Below are 20,598 nucleotides of genomic sequence, written 5' to 3'. Positions count from 1 at the left end.
TTCCAATCCGACTCCAATTTTTTTTATTTTTAATTTATTATTATTAAGAGCAGGGGGAGTTTTGTATTTGGGATGCAAGGGCATTATCCACGGATATTGGACTACATACCAAATATTATTGAATACGAATATTTCCAAGTTTATAATCTGAATCTTATGTATTGATTCCAAAAATTCTAAGTTTATAACTCAACTTTTGTATTGTATGGTTTCGTAATTAAATACCCGTATCATAATATCCGCAACCCATATGAATAGGAACCCACATAATTTTCGCGAGTAGCCATAAATGGTTGCCAAGTGAAAGCTCATTCTAAACCCACATGGTGGGTAAGAAAATAGTCTCACATACTTATCACAATTTTCCTATCGTCTTTTCAAAGTTCACACTATGCATTAATTTCATTTTATCATCTTTAATTTCATTTTGTAGATCATTACTTGTCACTCAGCAGTTCTTATTCAAATTCTCCATATAGGTCTTGAGCTGGGGGTGGGCAAACGGGTCTAGGAACTGTGGGTCGGGACGAGTACGGGCCAGGTCTAATTTTTCTAAAGAAGAAACGGGGTGGGGCGAGTTCAAGTCTATAGAAGCACAGAGCCCCGGGCCGACCCGTTTTCTAAAATGGAATGAATGGAATTTGGATTCTAGATGGGATTTGTTTCTCTTCTTCGAGTGACCCAGCCCAAACAGCCACGATACACAAGGCAATGGCCCATGTGGGCTTACTACCATCGTCACCCATCTCTCCTCGCCGACATCACCGAATGCAGACCACCATGACACCACCGATTCACCACCATTGTCACCCATCACTGCTGTCACGACCATCACCACCCCACCACAACACCACCGATTCTCTTCTCTGTCTATCACTCGAGTCCTCGATCGATTCTCTCTCACGTGCGTCATCCCCTCCACAGTTCTTCCACCCACACTCCGCCACTTTCCATCAGTCATCTCCTCCACCACCCCGACATCACCGCTGTCGCGAGTCTGGGCCCTGATGACCACCACGATGGGCCAGCAACCTTGATTGTCCTCCTCAAGTCCTCGATGACATCTTAGATTTAGAGAACTTTAGGGTTTTCTTTCTCCCTGCCACCCCTCGAATCGATTGCATCAACATCACAGCAGCCACCACACGAGTCACGAGGCTCCAAACTTGGCTGGTGACTGCCTAATCTGGTGCGACTCGATCGATTATAAGCGCTCTTGACTCGGTCGACGAAGAAGAAGAAAAAAAAAAGGACCCGTGGACCCATTTCAAACGGGCCGGGTTAGGTTTGGTTTCTGTTTCAAAATTGGTTGTACCCGCTCCGGCTCGACCCGTTTCTTTTAAACCCAAATCCGGTCTGGTCCCTTCAAAATTGGGCTTGGCCCAGCCCTACCTTGAGCTCTTGATAGTGCCCAACTTCGACCTAAAGTTTCACAAAAATTATTGGGCAAAACCAAATTTTCTAACAAATAATGTTTGAGAAAGCATCTTAATAAAAAAAATTCCATAATCCATAAAGAAATCTTTACATATTTACATTGTAATGAAGGACACATTCCAAGAAAAAACTGCAAAAAGTCAACCAGCAGGCATATCAAATTTTCTACCGTTTAGTTCTGAAAAAGCGACGCCAGGATCCTTGCCCTCTTTCATGTCCCTCCTAATTTTCTCTACCTTGTCAAGCATTCCTTTAACCGCTATGTCAAATGCATCTTCAACTGTCTCCAATCTAGGTGCCATTGGATTTGCATATATTACTCTCGGAATCAATCTTATAACCTCCTTTCTCATTGCTATCACTTGATGCTTCGGAATTCGAAGCAACGTCTCGTTGATGATCGCCTTTTGATCCTTGATATCGTTTTCGGATATGAACACGGAGTATTTAGATGGGGTGTTGGGGAAATGCCACAAGTATTGCACGTAGGCGGAACCCGGATGGAAGAAAACTGGAATGCAGCCTGCCAAGATGGAATCAAACGTTGATCGACGCGTGTATGAGTCTCCCGAAGGCTGCAGGCAAAAAACTGATGCTTCAAACACCTTCATTACGTTTAGAGGGTCGTCGCACTTTTTTGCACCATTGTAGCAGCTTACAAGTTTGCATGTGGCTGAAGACCGGCATTGGTTTATAATCGTATCTCGAATATTGTCTTTCGAATCGGACCTTGGTGCACCAGCGAAAGAGAAGAGGTACCGCCTTTTTCGGTTTCTCATTCTTCTCTGCCACTCGAACACCTCACTGTCCTTTGAGGGATGGAAGTATGTTGGGTATGGTATTGCCTGCTCATTGTTCCAGGAGCCCGATTCGATAGACAACAATGTCATATTCTTGGATTCGGGCAAAAACATGAGCTTGGAACCCCAATCGGAGTTGTTGTCTGTCAGCCTCCTGAAATCCCAAGCAATCCTCCCTCCAACTAAGAAATGGTCTCTCCCCCACATTGCTTTCCATTCGGGCCTACGCGAAAGCCACTTCACCAATTCAAGAGGAGAGGCATCTCTCACCGACGTGCTGTAGTCCCAGAGGTATCGTCCCACATCAAGGCCGGCATAAAAGGGTACAAATATCGCAGAGGCCAACGACGAATCATTGGTTAAACACCTGTACTGCTTCATCCTGTTATGAAAAATAACTTCCAATGAAAACTGGTTTGTAGCAAACCAACCATTTCCCACTAGTTTTCCTTTAGAATTGTGAATTCTTGGACCAAGTCCCATGTTTGACAAGTGGGAGCACATGTCAATCCATCTCACGAGTGAATGGCAATTCTTGAGCAAGTCCTGGTTGAACCTCCTAGGAAGATCATAAACATAAATATATTGCCCGGAGCACGAATCAACATCAGAGTTATTCTTCCCAATCTCATTAGATATCGGTTGTACTGGTGGTGGAGATATCGGTTGTACTGGTGGTGGAGATATCGGTTGTACTGGTGGTGGATTACTAATGACAACAGACTCGACGCTATGATTTTCCTCTCTGCCATGGCCAAAAAACTGTGCAGGAATAGCTTTACTAGTACTCGAATTCGTGACATTAAGCGTGAGCCAAATCTCGGTTTGAGTGGATGATATTGGAGTAGAATGATCATGATATGGAAGAGAGGTGGAATTATCTTGGTTGACTATTACGTTTGCAAAGTTGGTGATAAAATAGGTGACCTGTTGAGTATTTCTTCCGGCGCTTAGAGCTGAATAGTCGGATAAAAGCAACACGAAGACTAAAAGAAATGAAGCAATTAGGAGGACAAACCAGGGTTGATTATGGCACCTTCCGGCAACCCGCGATTTCTCCATCAAAACCAGCAGCCTCTTCTTCCTATGAACACTTGATGAGAGAGAGAGAGAGAGAGAGAGAGAGAGAGATTAGAACATCACTTGTTTTGTAAGAAACAATTAATAAAGAGAAATGAAAAAAAAGGTTGGGAGAAATGAATTGTTGAGGAAGAAAAGGAAGTGTTGAATTATCAATATGTTGGCGTTCCCATTAATTAAGGAAAGTTTGTAATTATATACGAAACAATTCATTCCCAGGAGAAGCTTCATTGGAAATTCATGGAAAAAATAATTTTCCTCCTTTTAGTTTTTCCATGGCTAAGTTGACAAAACATGGTAAGAATCATGGAGTTTCAATTTCAGACCGTATGATTGGACTTTTTATTTTTTTTTAATTTTTGTTTACAGACGATAGCGTTAGTGGTAAATTGTCACATGTAGGAGGAGGGGACTAGTGAAGATCGAAGCCGCACCAAAATGCATACACATTATTACTTTCTGCCACTAGAATAAAGCCTCGTCATTTGCTTATGGTTTATTTTTCGGTTGAGAGAAATTGGATGGATTTTTTTGGAGGATTTCTTTTGGATTTGTGAGAAAATAAGAATAATTATTGTTTGTTTTAAATTTGTGAGAGAAAATACAAATTCATATGTGCATTCTGGTCAGGGCGGTTTGTTTTACTCTACATCCTTTCCTGATGGAGCACTATATAACTTTCCATATATAAAAAGATTTGAATTTAAAAGATTACATTTGGATTCGGTGTTTGATCTCATTTCTTGACAGTTAAACTGCTAACTGCAAAATTGAAAGTCAAAAGTTAAAGGGTAACTTCGTTTTGAACCGAAGGTCAACTGTGGAATGTGCATATATACGAGAGGGAGAACTAATATCTAAGGAACTAGCACATAACCACATGAACAAGTCTCCACTAGGTTAGAGGAGGTCATATAATTGACTCACATGAATACGAGAACGATATGTTATGGTGAGGTTGTACTAATGTGTTCCGTTTTGATTTGTTGTAACTGAGTAAGGGGGCATTGTATAAGCCTCTTTGTAAATATGTTGAACTTTAAATTGTGGCTTGTTATAGGTAGGTTAATGGCTCGTTGCAAAAGTATTCTTGTAAATTTGACTTGTATTACATATACACATTTTTTTTTGTGGGAGTGAATTATGCACACTTGCTCTTAATTATGGTCATTGATTCTTCTTTGATTTGTTTTATCCAACAATTAGAAGAAGAATAAAAAAGTTGCAGCATGTCAAAAAAAGTGGGCATTAATAATTCATCTTTTTCTTCGACTTGGGGGCATTATTTGAGATCACCTCTTTAACAATTGGATTAGATTTTCGATCTGATGATAAAAAATGATATAGACTGTCAAAACTCTCGTTGATAAAGTTGTTAAAAACATTTACTTTTTGCATTGGGACATCTTATGTTTCATTTTGCATCTCCTGCAATGTTTATAAATAAAGGTGATCAGCTGGTGGCCTAATCATGCTAGTCTATCATTTCGGAAATTAAGAAGACTCACAAAAACATTTCAATCTCTCCCTGACAACCATCGTAAGTCATGGTCTAGTTTGCAATATATGCCTTGTTTGCTATATTGTTTTACATACGTGTACAGATTTAGAATAGTCAAACCATAATAGAGGTACATTTTGAGAGCGTTGAGTTTATTAATGAATTAATTACATATCAACAAAGTTGCTTTCCAAATTAAGATATTTCTAAATTACGTTATTAAAAATTGAAATTCATTTTTTTTTTAAAAGAAAAAAAATAAAACAAACTTTGTGCTAATGTCATTGAACATCGGAAGCAAAGAGAAGTTCTGGAAGCCGCCATGGTTGAAATAATAACCGTTGGACTGATTCTGATGGTTGAGGAATCGACTTTGCTGAAATTTCAAAGCCAATCGAAATTGAAGTCACATATATGTACATAATTAAGCAAAAAAACAATCATATCAACCATAATTTTGATTGTTACGTGCCTTGTTCGATCATCATTCTTCACTCTTTATTCAAATTTTTTCTCTCTAGATGTTTAGAAATTCTTCTTAGCTATGTTGAATTGCATATATAAAATATGATAATATTGAAATATTTGTTTTGTGTGGCAACTCCATACGCAACAGGCTTAAACGTCATTGCACCATCAATTTTGTTGCTTCCGCTTCACACCATCCCACCTTTGAAATGAAGAGATTTTTCTGTTTATCTGGAATTTAAGTCGATACACTACATGTCATATGATTAGAGAGAAATATACTTTTTTAGTATTCTTCTAATTGTATTATGACATGAGATATACCTACTCGTGTTTTATCAAGTTTATGGTGTTCAATTTGGTTAGATTCTTTTTGGCTTAGAATCTTGTTTCGTTTGTGTATGTAGCATCTCATATCAACAACCAAAAATGCTAAAGTATCATGCTAAATATTTTTTTTGTTTTTGTTTTAATAGTATACTATTATCGTATATGAGTTTGGATCAAAGCTACAAAAGTCGATCATCGAGTCGAACTCATCTTTTCCAAACAGCCCATCAGTTTTGAAAATTATCCACTTCAGTCTAATACTTACAACAAGTTCCATGGCTTTTGAATGAGCGCTAGTAATTGTTCAACAAGTACCGAATTTTAAGATCGGAAAATTGAGATTTTGAGTTGATGAGAGAAGATGGGGGGAAGGGGATGCAGTGTTTGGAAATTTTATTACTCAAGCATCCATGGATGTCAAGTTATTTGTCTCTATAAAATCTTGTTCTTTGTTTTATTAATTTTATATAATTTACAGTTGCCAACATAAATTTTCTTTCCTATAAAAAAACATAAATTTGTTGTGATCTAAAATTTAGAGAGAAAGAAGAAGGGAGAGAGACGGTAAAGAAAATAAAAGGGCGCGAGGATTTGTGTTGATATTTTTCATGCTTAATTCTTTATTTATAATAATAAGAGGGACAAAATAATTTGCTTCCAACATTTAACATTTAACTTATTAACGCTATCACTCGAATAAAAAAAAAAAGAAGGTAAATTACACAAAACTACTTCAACCATGGATCGAACCACAATTTCATACCTCATGTTTTAAATATTGCAATGTCATACCTCAACTTATGAATTCGTTGTAATGTTAGACATCCGTTAAATTTTCTATCAATTTTGACTGTTAAATGATGACATGGCATGAGTAGAGCCCACTCCTTTGACAATTGGAATAAAAAATTAATTAATTATTAATTTTTTTTATTTATAATTAAAATCAATTAAAAAAACAACTCTCTCAGCCGCAACCCTTCCTCCCCCTTCATCCCCAATACTCCGTTACCCCCCTATCACATTTTCCGAGCAACCAAATAAACCAAAGCATATAATTTTTTTCTAGAAAAAAATAAAAATAAAACCCAAGTCAAAAAATCACAAGAAAGTGCAGACCCCATTTTTTATCCCAAAACTGTGCATTGAATTTGGATTCGGCAATTACAAGCAAGCCGCGATTCCCAAATCTCACAAATAAAAATTTACAAACCCTTAAAATCCCAATAGACACTAGTGCGAAAATCAATTTGTGCGATGGAGCAAATTTTATCGCACAAAGTGTGTTTGCGCGACGCTGAACACAAAACGTCGCACAAATGGCTTTTGCGCAACGGACTTTGTGCGACGAAGGTGGCGTCATGCAAAATAGTTTTGCACGACGCCATCCTTTGTCAAGCAAAATTCCGTTGGGCAAAAGCCATTTACGCGACGCTTCTGTGCCTTGCGAAAGATTTTGGCCCTAAATCAAGGATCTTTACCGTCTTTTTCCCAACTTTGCGCAACGCAGGTGGGCCTTCGTCACGCAAAACAGCTTTGCGCGACACAAGTGGGTCTTCGTCGTGCAAAATTGCTTTGCGCGACGAAGGCTGGCGTCACACAAAGTTGTTTTGCACGACGAAGGCTCACCTGCGTCGAGCAAAGTGAAACCATAAATTATTGTCCTTCTATCATTTATTCTAACACAAGTCAAAAGCCAGAACAGAACAGGGAAAAATACAGACATCCCAACCCTCTCCCTCACCTACAGACCTCCATAGCCGCCCTGATCACACTTATCACTCCAATTCCAACACTTCACTCAAAACTGAGAAAACCCAATTGCCAGAAGAACCATTTAAACCCAATTTTGCTACTTTTCAAAATTTCATTTATTTTTTGATGACTTCTTTTTCTTTTGATTTAGTGCATCTGTTTGTTTTTTTTAGACAAGACTCAAGGAACATGTAGAGATTGAAAGCTTTGAATTTTATTTTCCGTTGTAAAAATGAATCTTTCCTTGTTGATGGCTTTTAGAATGAAATGGAATTGTAAATCAGATGAAATGCGAAGAGAAATTGATTTTTTTTCACTGAGAGAGTTGTAAATTTTTCGTATTGGTGATTGCAGATGTGGTGACTGAGTTCATCGAAGGGCTTGTCGAAACGTATCCTGGGCTGCAGTACTTGGATGGTTTCCGTCAGGTCCTTTTTGTTTCCTTCTGCTCTGTTCGTCTGTGTTAATTTGTCAATGCCGTAGCTTTATGTGTAAAATTAATTTATTTGATTTTCGGAATTTCGCAAATGGGGATTGCAGGTTAAGGTTGTGTTGCGTGCTGATGTTTCCGGTGGGACGTATGACAAAGTTGCGATTATATCAGGTTCGATACCTGGCAATTACTTTTTTATTCATTGCTACAAAAGCCTGCATTGCATTTGTATATTGTATTAGAGTTCAGAAGAGTGTTTTCAGTTGAAAATAAAAAAATTTTATATTGGCGTTGGACTTTGTTTACTGGATTAGAATTAGAAGAGTGTTTTCACTTCAAAATAGAAATTTTTTATGTTAGCGTCGGACTTTGTTTGATGTATTAGAATTTAGAAGTGTTTTCACTTAAAAATAGAAAAGAATTATATTTGCGTCGGACTGTGTGGCATCGTGGAGTTTATATGCGGAGAAGGGCTAAAAAAAAAAAAAAAAAAACAAAAAAAAACTTTACGCGTCGCGCAAAGTTTATTTTTATTTTTTTTGCTTTTCTTTTGGGATTCTTGCATTGCCTTTTTTTGTGTGTATCCACTTATGTAAATGTTTTAAATTGACGATCGAATTAGTTCATTGTCTTCATATAGGTTTAAAGAGTGTAGCTGTAAAAAATCATCAAAATCGGAGTTTAAACTACTGTTAAATCGTGATTTTTCGTTTATAGCCTTTGAAAAGATTTGTCTAGGTGATTTTTCACCCAAATATAATGTTCAATTTCGATTTCGCATTTATAATTTGCTTTAATCTATACCCAAATGTGTAGCTGTTGAACTGTGCCAACCCAACGCAGTAACTGTGTGCTTAGTTTCAATGTTGTAATGGCTTGCTTGCTAGTTTTTCGTGATTTCGCATCAAGTTCTTGATATTTGCTTACATTGCTTCATAGGCCTCCATGTCAATCTGTTGTGGGATTCCTATCTATGTTTTGGAGTTGCAACATGGTTGAACAACGGACCGGATTCGAACTTCTGCAGAAAGCGCTTTCTGTATTTAACTTTTCCGAAGCCGGCAACAATTGAACTAAACTTCTGCTGCCTTTCAAATTTCTTTAATTCTAAAGGAGGTACTTTTCTATGATATGCTTTGAAAATTTTGCCTCTGCACCCAATTTGTCTGTTGGAAAGAACAAGCTGCGGTTGTTTAGAGAAATCTGGATATCATTTTGCTTTCTTGATTTGGATATGATTTGTGGTCTGTTGAATTTGTTCTATGAATGTTTAAATTTTCTCTAACACTATGGTTGGATGAGGAAAATAAACTTGGAATTTGGATTAAAGTCATAATTTGTAAATTGACATGCATCAATTCCCTTGTTTAGATTCATAAATATAGAAATTTAGAATTTCTGCGTAGAAAAAACCTTGGAATTTGGAACCTCCAATTCCTAAGTTTAAATTCCATATAAATAGATGTCATTTCCCAATTTCTATGATTGAGAGTTTAAAAATAACAAATTCCGTATTCAATTTCATTGTTTTTTTGGTTAACCAAACAAGAAAATTCACAAATTCTAGAACATAAAATCCCGTCATTTTAAAATTCCTTAGTAATATTAAATTTCTTCATCCAAACATAGTGTAACATCATCAAATTCTCATTTTAATTGCAAAACAAATAAGCTTTTGGCACAATTAAGCTTTTGGCACTAACAAAGATACGAACAGAAAAAACTAATAAGCATTTGGCACAATTTTTTATGTTCTACACTCTTTTAATTGCAATCAACTAGCTCTATATATTTCTAATTCAGGCTGAAGCTATATGAGTAAATATCATTTAGTTAACTGCCACATAATTAGTGAGTGTTTGAGTTGTAAACTTAGTTAAGAACTAGATAATAATGCTCGCGCGTTGTTGCGGGATTACAAATTGCAGGAATAATTATGTTTGAACGACTACCAAAGTTTAATCTAATATAATCAGCTGATTTTTTATTTTCAGCTATATGAACACATGTTGGAAAAAAATAATAATTAGAGTATGTATAAACATAATTACTTGGTGAACTACTAAATCATGGGAAATTGAAGGGTTTGCAATTAGATGCAACCAAACCCATTAGGCCAAAATGCTAAAACAATACTAAAAAATACAAACCAGAGTTTTTAAATTTGATAAAAAAAAAACGATTAACATCAGAAACAACGAACAACACATTCGAGTATATAAGACAGCATTTTCAACTGCAAACAAACTCAATCAATGAATACCAAAGGATAGAAAAAACCTTGCAATCCTTGTCTGCAACTTTGGAGGTGATGTAGTTGTGTCAGCTACAAAGACTGGAAATGCATCAAACAAAATAAATAGCAAACTTAGTTATAAGCCTTGAGCTTTATCCAAGCTAAACAACAGTCAAAATTTAGGCACTCCAAAAAATGACAGAAAAATTAATGAGAGTAACATAATTTACACCAATAAACTACCATTGAATTTTAAGTTTGGAATGACTTTTCTCCATATTCTCCAAATCATTAAAACAATCTTATTTACATCATGTGAAAATCTATTTACAACCCTAAAAAGTGTTTTAACTACAGCATAACAAAAGCGTTTTGCAAGAATCTTAGTAGGAATTAACTAATTGAACTAATAAATGTATCTCTAAGTTTCCAAAAGTGTTTAAATTGAAACTAACAGATCGATGACTTAGGTTTCAAAGTGCACTATAAAATTGATTAATTTAAACAGAACAATCTCAGCAAAGCAAACATTTTTATATCCTCTAGAAATTTATCTGTTCTGTTACCTACCAAAGCTAAATTGTTCCAAAAGATTGAAAGCAAATGGTTTTCAACTTTGAAATCCCACAACATAAGTAGATTAAAGAAAGAGTTTCTCCAAAATCACAATAACAAAATTTGAACAGAAAATTTATTTATAAATCCAAATTACACTTTTAAAAACTTCGCCAGTTGCTGTTGTTTGTTTCATTTTGGTTTTGGTTTCGGTTTCGCTTTCGATCCACATCGAATATTTCATTCATTTAATTGGAGGTTCGCACATAATTAGGTCACTTAATTTCATCTCATGAAGTCACTTTTGGGATTATGAATGTGAAGGTATTTTGATTAAATTTTAATTGCACTCTCGCAGTGGTTGCAAAGAGAAACAAAAGAGCTCTCTATGAAACTCTTGACAAACTGATCATATTTCTAAGACCCTGTCAAGAATCACTTAGTTGAGAACTCCATTGCTCAAATAAGAATATAAATTACGTACTTATCGGTTTCAAACAATATAGTCATATAAATTCTTTTTCTTGGTCAATGTAGTTTTTTTTTTTTTTTTTTTTTTTTTTTTTTAACTTCAAAAAACTTGAAAATGAAGGGCAATCATATTGCCTGTAAAGCAACTATCTGAATGTTCATATGATTTTCTATCTTTATGCAATGGGATTTCCACGTATTATCATGAGTGTCTTGGGTGAACCACCATTCTAGACCAACCAAAGCATCAATTTATTATATTAACGTTTCATAACCATCAATTATCGTGATATTATCAAATTGACTTAACCTCTATTTGGATAAATATTATCATGATTCAACAACAGCCCTAAACTTTCAAAAATCCAAATAGAAACAAAAGCATTGGTGTAAATTAACTATCAAACTGAAGAAATCAAAACAAAAGCATATACCTCAAAATGTCAAGCAGCCAAATTCTTCCTCCAACGACCCAAAATTCTGAAAATTCCATGAAAAAGGTAAACCCATTAGCAATTCATAGACTTTATAATAGCTAAAAAATGGGACAATGGTAAAGACGTGGTGAGAACCATCACTCTTTTTGCTTATGTATTTGAAAAGATATTTTATAAGCAGTTTATAGAGTCATTTTGATCATGTTGCATGTAAATTCCTTTCCACAGAGTTTAAAAATTATGGCAATTTATGGTATCAATTGAATAACATGATTGAAAGATTTAAAACGGATACATTCAATTTTTATGTCAAACTATAACATATAGCTAAAGATGTTGGGTCTATATACCCATATCAATCATGTGCTAATTAAAAGTTTATCGATGTACATAGATGATTTCAATCAAGTGATAACATAGTTTGCTTCAACCTAAATGCATGTGCATGCAGATGTTTGTTAATGCATCTCTAAGTAGATGGTTAATCAATTCAAAAGACTATTCTGTCAATTTGCTACTGAACTTTTTGATCACTGTCACTTAAATTATTTTAATTAGCCAATTTACTCACTCTCCATTAAATTTCTATACCCTCCATCCATGTCAGTGTTAAAATTTTGCAGCAGCTCCAATTACTTGTGCAAAATGCCCAAAAATTTTCTGCAAACAAAAGATTCAAGTGTTAGACAATCGTTATGAGATAACCATGATGAAGTGTAAAGAAGAAAGTCAATTGGCAGATCCGTAAAATAGCATGGTCAAAATCAGCAAGATTGTTAAAGTTATTGGCTGAGTTGAGTGTAATTGTACATGTAAAGTGAATGATTTCATGTGCAACTGCTTTTCAGCGAGGTTAATCAGGCTTTAGAAAAATATTATTCCAAAAATTTCAACAAACATAATTAATTTGGTGATTAGAAATAGCCTGCATTGATAGAAACAGAAACTTGAATTCCAATGTCATGATGATTCAGTTCCCATATGCAATTTGATCAAAATAAGATGATGATTAATCCAACCGGTTTCTTCACTCCTATAACGGAAGATCAAAATACCCACATCAGCACTACATAAGTCCTCTAATTCGTATGGAAAACTTGTATTTAACCAACCTACTCTTTTCAAATGGAATTTTCTGTATAAAAAAAATGAGAAAATCAAAAACTTTGCAGCAGAAATATAAAAAATAAAAAAAAATAAAAAAAAACTTACCATGTATTAAGACTTTAATTCCAATTGCCAATTCAAGATCCCTAGCTTTTGATCCATCATGGTCATACTCATAAAACCTTGACCATGAAACCAAAATCATTACTTTGACAAATAAATATAACCAACAACAAAAACAACTAAATTTTCAAATGCCAAAACTTACCAGCTGAGTTACTGAACACCACGATATCGGGTCTAACTCATCTCTCTTCCTCTTATGCTCCAACGCAGTTGAAATCCTGACCATTTCCACCCATCAAAACATAGAAATAATTAGATTTCATTTTTGGGTTTACGGAATCAATCAGATATCAATCAAACTAAAAAGGATACAACAAAGCAAAGATTCTTTGGTTCTCACACATTGTCCCTGTTGAATCTTCCCATGAAAAGCTGGCTTTTGTGGCGATGGTGCTCTTTTCTTCCACACTATTGGAATACCATCTCATACTTGGCTTGCAAATTATTCTTCTCCATCTCCTTTGCATGTATCTTTTCCTCCAATTTAGTATAGAACCGCCCAAAGTAATTGTAAATGTTACTTCGCTAACAGAGTTAGCACACAACAAAGGAAAAAATCAGAAAGATGAAAATGCAGAAACAACCACCCAAAAATTCAATATCCATTTTCCCTTCTGTTGCTATTTTTAAGAAAACTATCATCTCCCTCAACAGATTTATTCATGAGATAATTTAAAAAATAAAATAACTTTCACCATTAACTGTGAATATCCTCATAGGGTAACGATTCTCAAAATTAATCCCTACCTACCTCCCATCCAGGATTAAACTTAGTTTTCCAAAAACAAATTATACTGATTGATTAATATTTAGGAGCAATATGGACATATGCAATAACACACTCATAATTTGTGAGTTTTATGTAAATGATCCATTAATTTTCTATCTTAACAGTTAAAACATAAGAAAAACTAAAATATATTTACTCAGATTGATCAAATTGCTTAGTCTAATTCCCAAACTATGTAATGTCAAGATCATCTTTATACAATTATCATGGAACAAACCACAACCAAATTGGTGGATTTTAATTTAAAAACAAAGGTCAAACATATGGTAAAAATTACACTATGTATGGACATTGGATTAAAAACAAAAAACAAAAAGAATGGATCACTTACCGTCTAGTTGATATTGGACTCTCTCATTACACTAATAAGGCCTTCTTCGTACTGCAGAGATAATAAACAAAGCTTAAGTCAACTAAACTAGAGGCAAAATAAGAAATAAATCATAATTATAAAAATAAAAGACAAAAAAAAAGTCGATAAAAATTTGATCAAAGTGAACAGAAGATGATCTTACAATGCCATACCCTATGATCAATGATAATTTGATACAGTGCTGCATGTGGAAATTCCTCAGCCATCTACTGAAGACTGAATCTATGAAAAAATAAGCTGCAGAAGAATAGTAAACTGAGCATAAGTTGAAAAAGAAAACTTGGTTGCAAATTACCAGATAGTTAAAAGTAAACTCATAACCAGGCAGTCTGCAAATGAACTGACTTTTCTCAATTGATTGAAGGCATAGTCTAGTATCTGATTGATAGTAGACAGTCTGCATTGACATCATAATCAGACTACAAATTCAAATTCAAAACACAAAAGGCAAATTAAACACAGAATTCAGAATTCACAACGCAAAATGATGCTTTCCAAAACCGATGTGTTATAACCCCACAATATTGACATATAATCTGTATTTGCATGTAATCACAACATACCAAAAGGAGTAAATACTAAAGACAATCTCCACAAACATATCCAAGAAAAGCTGTTTTTTTTTCTTTCTCAATTTCCTTCCCCAGTTATTTTTATTAGTAATTCAATAGAAAACAAATCTTCTCAAAAGAAAAGAAGGTCGACAGTGCAGTGGATAAGATATCAACTCAGCTAAGAAAACTATAATTGAATTCACTTACGGAGTCCATCAACTGATATCGCGAAACTACTTATCCATGAGTTCTAAAGAAATTGACACCCGTAATGATGCCCAGAAGTGTACCTGATGCAGAATAAACCAGGCTTGGAAAATCAGAAACCCGATCAGTTTCTTATTTTTTCAGATGTAAAAGAATTCACATGTTTATAACTATTGTTGTATGAAAAATAAACATGTTCAAAATATAATTAATGGGATTAAAAACTAATGAATGATACTAATATGGCAGACTCAGATATCAAAGCTTGTGATTTTAATGAAAAATTAAGCTGGTTCACTATCTGTTTAGGGAGCAGTCCAACTCATAGAGTTTGCTAACAAACAGCGATTAACATTTTTCTAAATTATAATGCTTTTGTATTGTATAAAATTACGATTGAAGGGAGCATGACTGAGACCTGAATTGGTTCCTCTGCTTAGCCCAAATTTTTTTCAAGATTTACGGACAAAACCACAAATTCTAGCAAACCAAATAACAAACAGAGACAGAATCAGGAAGCAGCAGAGGCAGGAAACCATACCCAAAACAACTCATAATTTCCAGTGCCTAAAATCCAACCGAAACAGAAGATAGCAAACTAAACATATAAAGATGCTTCCAAATTCGTTGATTAAAAATAAAGCTAAGATCTCATTACAGCTTTGCAATCCACCACCTCACCAGCTAAATCTTACCCTCAAGTGCCGAGAAATGGTGCAGTGGCCAAGTTGTCCTTGTCTCTGTATAAATGAAACTTGCAAAACAAACGAATCAACCAAAAAAACCAAATCATAAATCTCAAAAAGGCCAATGAACAAAACCCATAACACGATCTGGGTTAAAAAATTCACACAAACAAAGATTTAACTTTTGATATTTTTATATGTAACAAAATCAAACCCGCAGTTTTGAACCAAAGAAAACTGAAAAGTTGAACAACCTTACACTGATTCGGTGCTCTCTGAGCAAACCAAGAGCCGAGAACGACAAAAAGCGGGATTTGAGAGCGACAGAACACAAATTCGCGACCAACGGAAGCAAGGGTTTGAAAGGGAAAGAAAGTGAGGTCTAAAAGTGATAGAAAAACAGAGACTAATATTGGAAGCAAACGTAAGTGGGAAGAATATAGGGGAAACGCAACAACCTACGATGATCAACACGTGGGCTGGGCAAATGAATTGGAGTCACGCGTGGCCTAGAAGGGCAATGCCGTCATTTAACTGTGCAACAAAGAGAAAAGCTTGCTGGAAAACCAAACGGAGGGCATTTTCGACACTCCACTGTCCGTGAACAGTACACTGACTTTTGGGTTTTAGTATAGAAAAATAATGTGCACAATTATACTTGTGAGTATCATGGATGCAGCTGTGACTTGACTGATGGAGTCTGGGAGATGTGATATTTAACCAATATTTACAATTGTTGTTGGAGTGGCCTTATTGCTTACAAAAACCATTTTCTCGGACTCGATTATTGTACTGCTATTTGTCGGTGATGCTCGATATGTATATAGAGCTCTATATATTTACGTAATAACTGAACATTTCCTTTTTTATCTCTGCATGTGTCTCCTTATTAGTTCAAGAAAATGCATTTAAAATAGTGCATGTAATATATGTTACAATTACAATTTGACTCTTTTTAATCAATCGTGTTGCCTTGGTTCAAAGCCCTTTTCGTATAGGCTTGAGGCACGACGTGAGGTAAAAGTATATTAATTTTGAAATTTTATATGGGCATCTAGAATCCTCACCAATTTCTGTTTTACACTTTCATCTCTAATGTTATATTTTATGGTTCAAAAAGTGTATAGATGTCGCAGTTGATCACTTGTTGTCGGAGTGTGTCCAATGCGGCTCCTGCTTTATCAGCATCTACTGCTCCAGGAGTGAGTGCTCCATTGATTGGGGAGCCTACTCCCCTTACTGAGGCTACTCCTACAGCATCACAGGTGCTTGTATCATCAACATCATCAGTGTCGGTTCAGCCCCTCAGTGCACGGCGGCCTCACCAATGCCGCCGCGAGCTGGAATCTTCTAATCATGCTTCCTTGTCCTCCAAAGTCGAGGGTGGGGCCTCCCAACCAGGTAGTTTTTTCTAATTCTCACCATGTTGTATTTTTTTTTTCATTTTAAAATTATTATTTTTATGATTGTGAAAATTTGCTGGATTGTGAAAATGTGTTACGGGTTGTGAATTACTGTTTTAAGGTTTTGGGAAATGATATACTGTTAGGGGAGGTTTTGCCAAATTTTCTGTACAAATTTAAGCTTAGGCTTAGGGTTTTTACCATTTAAGTTTTTTTGCGCAGCCAAAAAAAATACTAGGGGGCCTAATCGAATGCTAAAGGAGGCACATGCCGTACGTATGTCCGCCTTCTTGATCAAGATTGCGTATGACTTGCGACATCATGGAGCGGCTACCTCACAGCCGCATAGCAGGATCGTTACTAGCTATGGTTATGTTATTCTAAATTGTTATCCCATGTAGTGGGAGTGTTGGGCACAAATTCCCGAGGAGATGAAGAAACTGGTGCGAGACAAGTTGTCAGTTAGTATATTAATTTTTAACCTTTATCATTTTTTTTTAAATTTCGTTTACAAATGTTATAAACCAAAGTATATTATATCTTAATATTATTTTATTGTTTTTCATATTTGTAGGTCAATTTTAATCTTCAACACATATCCCCTCAGGTCAATGCCTACTTAGAGGAGACCTTAGCAAACCGGTACAAAGATTGGAAGAGCGCTTTTCACAAGTATTTTCAGTTATGAGATGATCCGGAGCTTGCTCGCCTAGAGGGTTGCCCAATTGAGTTGAAGGACCAGCCTGAGGATTGGGAGTGGCTCTGCAAACATTTTACGGACCCAAAATTTGTGGTATGTACATAATACTTTAATAATAATTTACTGTTTTTGTTATTTTTTTAAGCTTTTTTTAATAATTTCTTTCAAATAGTCGCACTAACATGTATATTGTATGTTTAATAGAAGAAATCTATTGCTGGCAAGAAAGCTCGGGACTCAAAGACATTTCTCCACTATTCTGGTTCGAAGCCCTTTTCGTATAGGCTTGAGGCACGACATGAGGTAAAAGTATATTAATTTTTAAATTTTATACAATTAATTTTTTTATTATTGATTAATAAAATTTTCTTAATTTTTTTTTTCTTCAGAAGGGTTCTAAGTTCCCACTGATTGACGTGTTCAAGGACGTTTACGTTCGACCCGGCAATGAGAACACTGAGCAACTTCATGTAAGTATATGTAATTGTTATTATTCTTATTTTTATGAATCGTTCAAATATTATTTATATTTTGTTATTAAACATTATATGTTTTTTCTTTATTATTACAGGGTGCTATGGTGGAAAAGAGCACTACTGTTCTCCAAGAAGCAACATCGCAGCTTCCCCCGAAGACCCCGATCAAGGATGTCATTGTACCCGAGGATGCAGGTCTTCAAATCGTGACTGAGGTCCTGAATCAAAAGTTAGGTTGTCGTCATGGCAAGGTTGTTCGATGTATGGGGAAGGCGGAGGTTCGTGAGACGGGTGCCTCATCTTCCAGATCGTCTATAGGAGATGTCAATTCCTTGAAGGAGGAAGTGACAACCCTAAAAGGTTAGCTTGAGGCCTAGGGCGAGCACATTAGGGCCCAGGACGAGATGATGAATATGATTGTTTAGGCCTTAGCGATGTCCGACCTCCAAATCCCGATGCCAGCACCTGATCTTGCTCCACCTTCGGCTTCCCAGCCACTTCACCCAGCCGATACTCAGTAGCATGATGTATTAAACCTAGAAGACTAATAGTTTTTTCCTTTTTGTTCGGACATCTTGTATGTACATTTTCATATATTTTATAGTTAAATACTTTTTCTTGGTTTATTAATTATTGTTTAGAATTTAATTACAATATTTATTAAAAATTAAATAAATTTTTTTTTGAAAAAAAAAGGAAGGGTTTGCGCGACGAAGAAGTGACCTACATCGCGCAAAGTGGTTTTGCGCAACGTAGGTATTACGTCGCACAAAGTGGTTTCGCGCGACACAGGTCACTTCTTTGTCACGCAAACCCTGCTTTCATTGCCTTGGCGCGACGGTGGATGCGCGACGAAGGTTTGTTGGGCTAATTTTTGAGCGACGTTTTTTTGACTTTGCGTGACGAAGGTCCTGCGTCGCACAAAGTCTTTTTTGTACTAGTGAGATTTACGAGTTACCGGAGTGGGATTCAAATCCCACAAAACTTTCATAGCCATTGGACCAAAACACTAGACTATTTCTCTACCGGAGAAAATTAAGATTTAATTTTTAATTTAAACCCATGATGTTATGGGTAAAATGATTTTTGGGCATCGGTGGAGAATACACGCTATACGAAGGAGAGAAGGAAAAAGAGAAGATGTGCAGACTACCTCACCGAAAAGATCTCATCCCCCGACTCCATCGAGTTCCTCCTCCTTCCCCAGAACGATGCCTTCCACTACTCCAAAATCCCTAGTGCCCTCGATTCCAGCAGTAACGGCAACCACATCAGTAACGGCGATGGCGATTACGCCGCTTCAGTTTCTCACGACGCCATATCCAAGAATCTCCGACAGGAAGCTCATATAGTAGCCGGATCTCGAGTTCAGGTGGCTTCCATGACAAAGGACTTATCGTAGTCAAGAAGTGACGAGAGAGAAGAAAAGGGAGAGAGACACAAGGAGAGATAGGGTTTTTAATAATTTTAATTGTTTCAGATAAAAAATTCTTCACTTATTTAATTTTTAAATTATGAGTGGGTCCCATTATTGCCAAGTCATCATTTAACAGTCAAACTGACAGAAAATTTAATGGAGGTTTGACATTACAACAAATTCATAAGTTGAGGTATGACATCGCTATGTTTAAAACATGAGCTATGAGATTGTGGTTCGATCCATAGTTGAGGTAGTTTTGTGTAATTTACCAAAAAATAAAAGTAATACAAAGTCTAATAGGAAATATCTTTTAGATCCCAAAGGATTTCCCAACTTATCTCTCTATTTAGGATTTACACAATCACATTACGCCAATATTAATTGTAACCAAATTATTATGGATTAAGTACCTAAAACTTCCCAACATTTTAGTGTCATTCCAAATTGGTCTCAACATTTTCAAACATTCCAAAGAAGTGTCCAACTTATTGAAAATATTGCATCTGAAAAGTCTCAATTAATTTTCTCATTAAATGTACATGTGACAATGGGATTCCACTTATTTGCTTACTTGGATACTAAAATAATAGACATGAAGATGAAAAAAATACTAATTAATAAACAAATTCAGGAATAAAATGAAAAACAAAATGAAGATTGGAAAACTTCCTAACAAAGAAGAGGGTTAAGAATTTAGATAGGGTTTCAAGGGGTTTGTTTCTACTCATATAATTTCCTTTTAGTTCTTCTTTGTAGGAAGTGAAGATGGTGGTAGCCACATCATGGCAGTTCATACCATTTCAGCAACCTCCATGACCTTTTTCTTGATGTTGGCGGCTTGAGTTGTAGGGTGATGTTGTGGTTATGCGTTGGGTTTAGAGGTGATGGCCTGAAGAGGGTGCTAGTGACTGTTAGTTGGTGGAGGCCATGTTTCCATGACTTTCTATTGATGTTGGAGGTATAGTAAGCCTTAGTTAATTTAATTGAAATTTAATTGGAATTTAACGGATGTGGCATTTTCAATAAGTTGGATACTTATTTAGAATGTTTAAAAAGGTTAAGACCAATTTGAAATTACACTAAAAGGTTGGGAGATTTAGATACTTAATCCAATTATCATTTACTAAGATTTATCTTGTGTGAATTATGTGTAGGAAATGTACAAGTAAAAATTTCCACACAAGCATAGAAGAGAAGAAATAGTGTGGAGAATGAATTACACGTAAGCTTAGGCCACTTAGTGCTACGATCTA

The 20,598-nt window shown here is 35.6% G+C and overlaps 1 protein-coding gene, 1 long non-coding RNA gene and 1 pseudogene across 30 annotated transcripts; 1 reads left to right on the top strand and 2 right to left on the bottom strand.

The window, feature by feature from the left end:
* Positions 1-1,454: 1,454 nt before the first annotated feature.
* On the bottom strand, positions 1,455-3,525 carry LOC137717702 (putative xyloglucan galactosyltransferase GT14). Its single transcript, XM_068457154.2, has one exon. The coding sequence runs from the start codon at positions 3,297-3,299 to the stop codon at positions 1,578-1,580; it is 1,722 nt and encodes a 573-aa protein (XP_068313255.2). The 5' UTR covers positions 3,300-3,525; the 3' UTR covers positions 1,455-1,577.
* Positions 3,526-7,299: 3,774 nt separating this feature from the next.
* Positions 7,300-18,551, top strand: LOC148690323 (uncharacterized; annotated as a pseudogene). The gene is made up of 9 exons (XR_015957166.1): positions 7,300-7,799; positions 7,912-7,975; positions 8,744-8,920; positions 16,467-16,747; positions 16,972-17,210; positions 17,324-17,542; positions 17,654-17,752; positions 17,839-17,919; positions 18,021-18,551. The product of XR_015957166.1 is annotated as an uncharacterized LOC148690323 (transcript).
* LOC148690324 (uncharacterized) lies at positions 9,814-15,759 on the bottom strand. Of its 28 annotated transcripts, XR_015957175.1 has the most exons (13): positions 15,601-15,741; positions 15,356-15,400; positions 15,079-15,140; positions 14,661-14,743; positions 14,221-14,296; positions 14,042-14,136; positions 13,858-13,908; positions 13,077-13,261; positions 12,879-12,954; positions 12,716-12,792; positions 12,075-12,163; positions 11,501-11,546; positions 9,814-10,139 (listed from the first exon to the last, which is right to left on the bottom strand). It is a non-coding gene; the product is annotated as an uncharacterized LOC148690324 (long non-coding RNA). The 28 variants fall into 28 exon arrangements; XR_015957172.1 differs by lacking the exon at positions 15,079-15,140 and having other exon boundaries at positions 15,342-15,414; positions 15,601-15,759; XR_015957167.1 differs by lacking the exon at positions 15,079-15,140 and having other exon boundaries at positions 15,356-15,414; positions 15,601-15,759.
* Positions 18,552-20,598: the final 2,047 nt, after the last annotated feature.

Source organism: Pyrus communis, chromosome 15 (assembly GCF_041283825.1).
Source record: "Pyrus communis isolate YQ-2024b chromosome 15, ASM4128382v1, whole genome shotgun sequence".
Lineage (NCBI taxonomy): Eukaryota > Viridiplantae > Streptophyta > Magnoliopsida > Rosales > Rosaceae > Pyrus > Pyrus communis.
Note: the sequence above shows the minus strand (reverse complement) of the source record. Positions and strands in the feature narration are given on the sequence as shown.

What these genes read in the sequence shown, in the direction of transcription:
- LOC137717702 (XM_068457154.2), bottom strand. Translation starts at nt 3,299, where the DNA reads ATGGAGAAATCGCGGGTTGCCGGAAGGTGCCATAATCAACCCTGGTTT.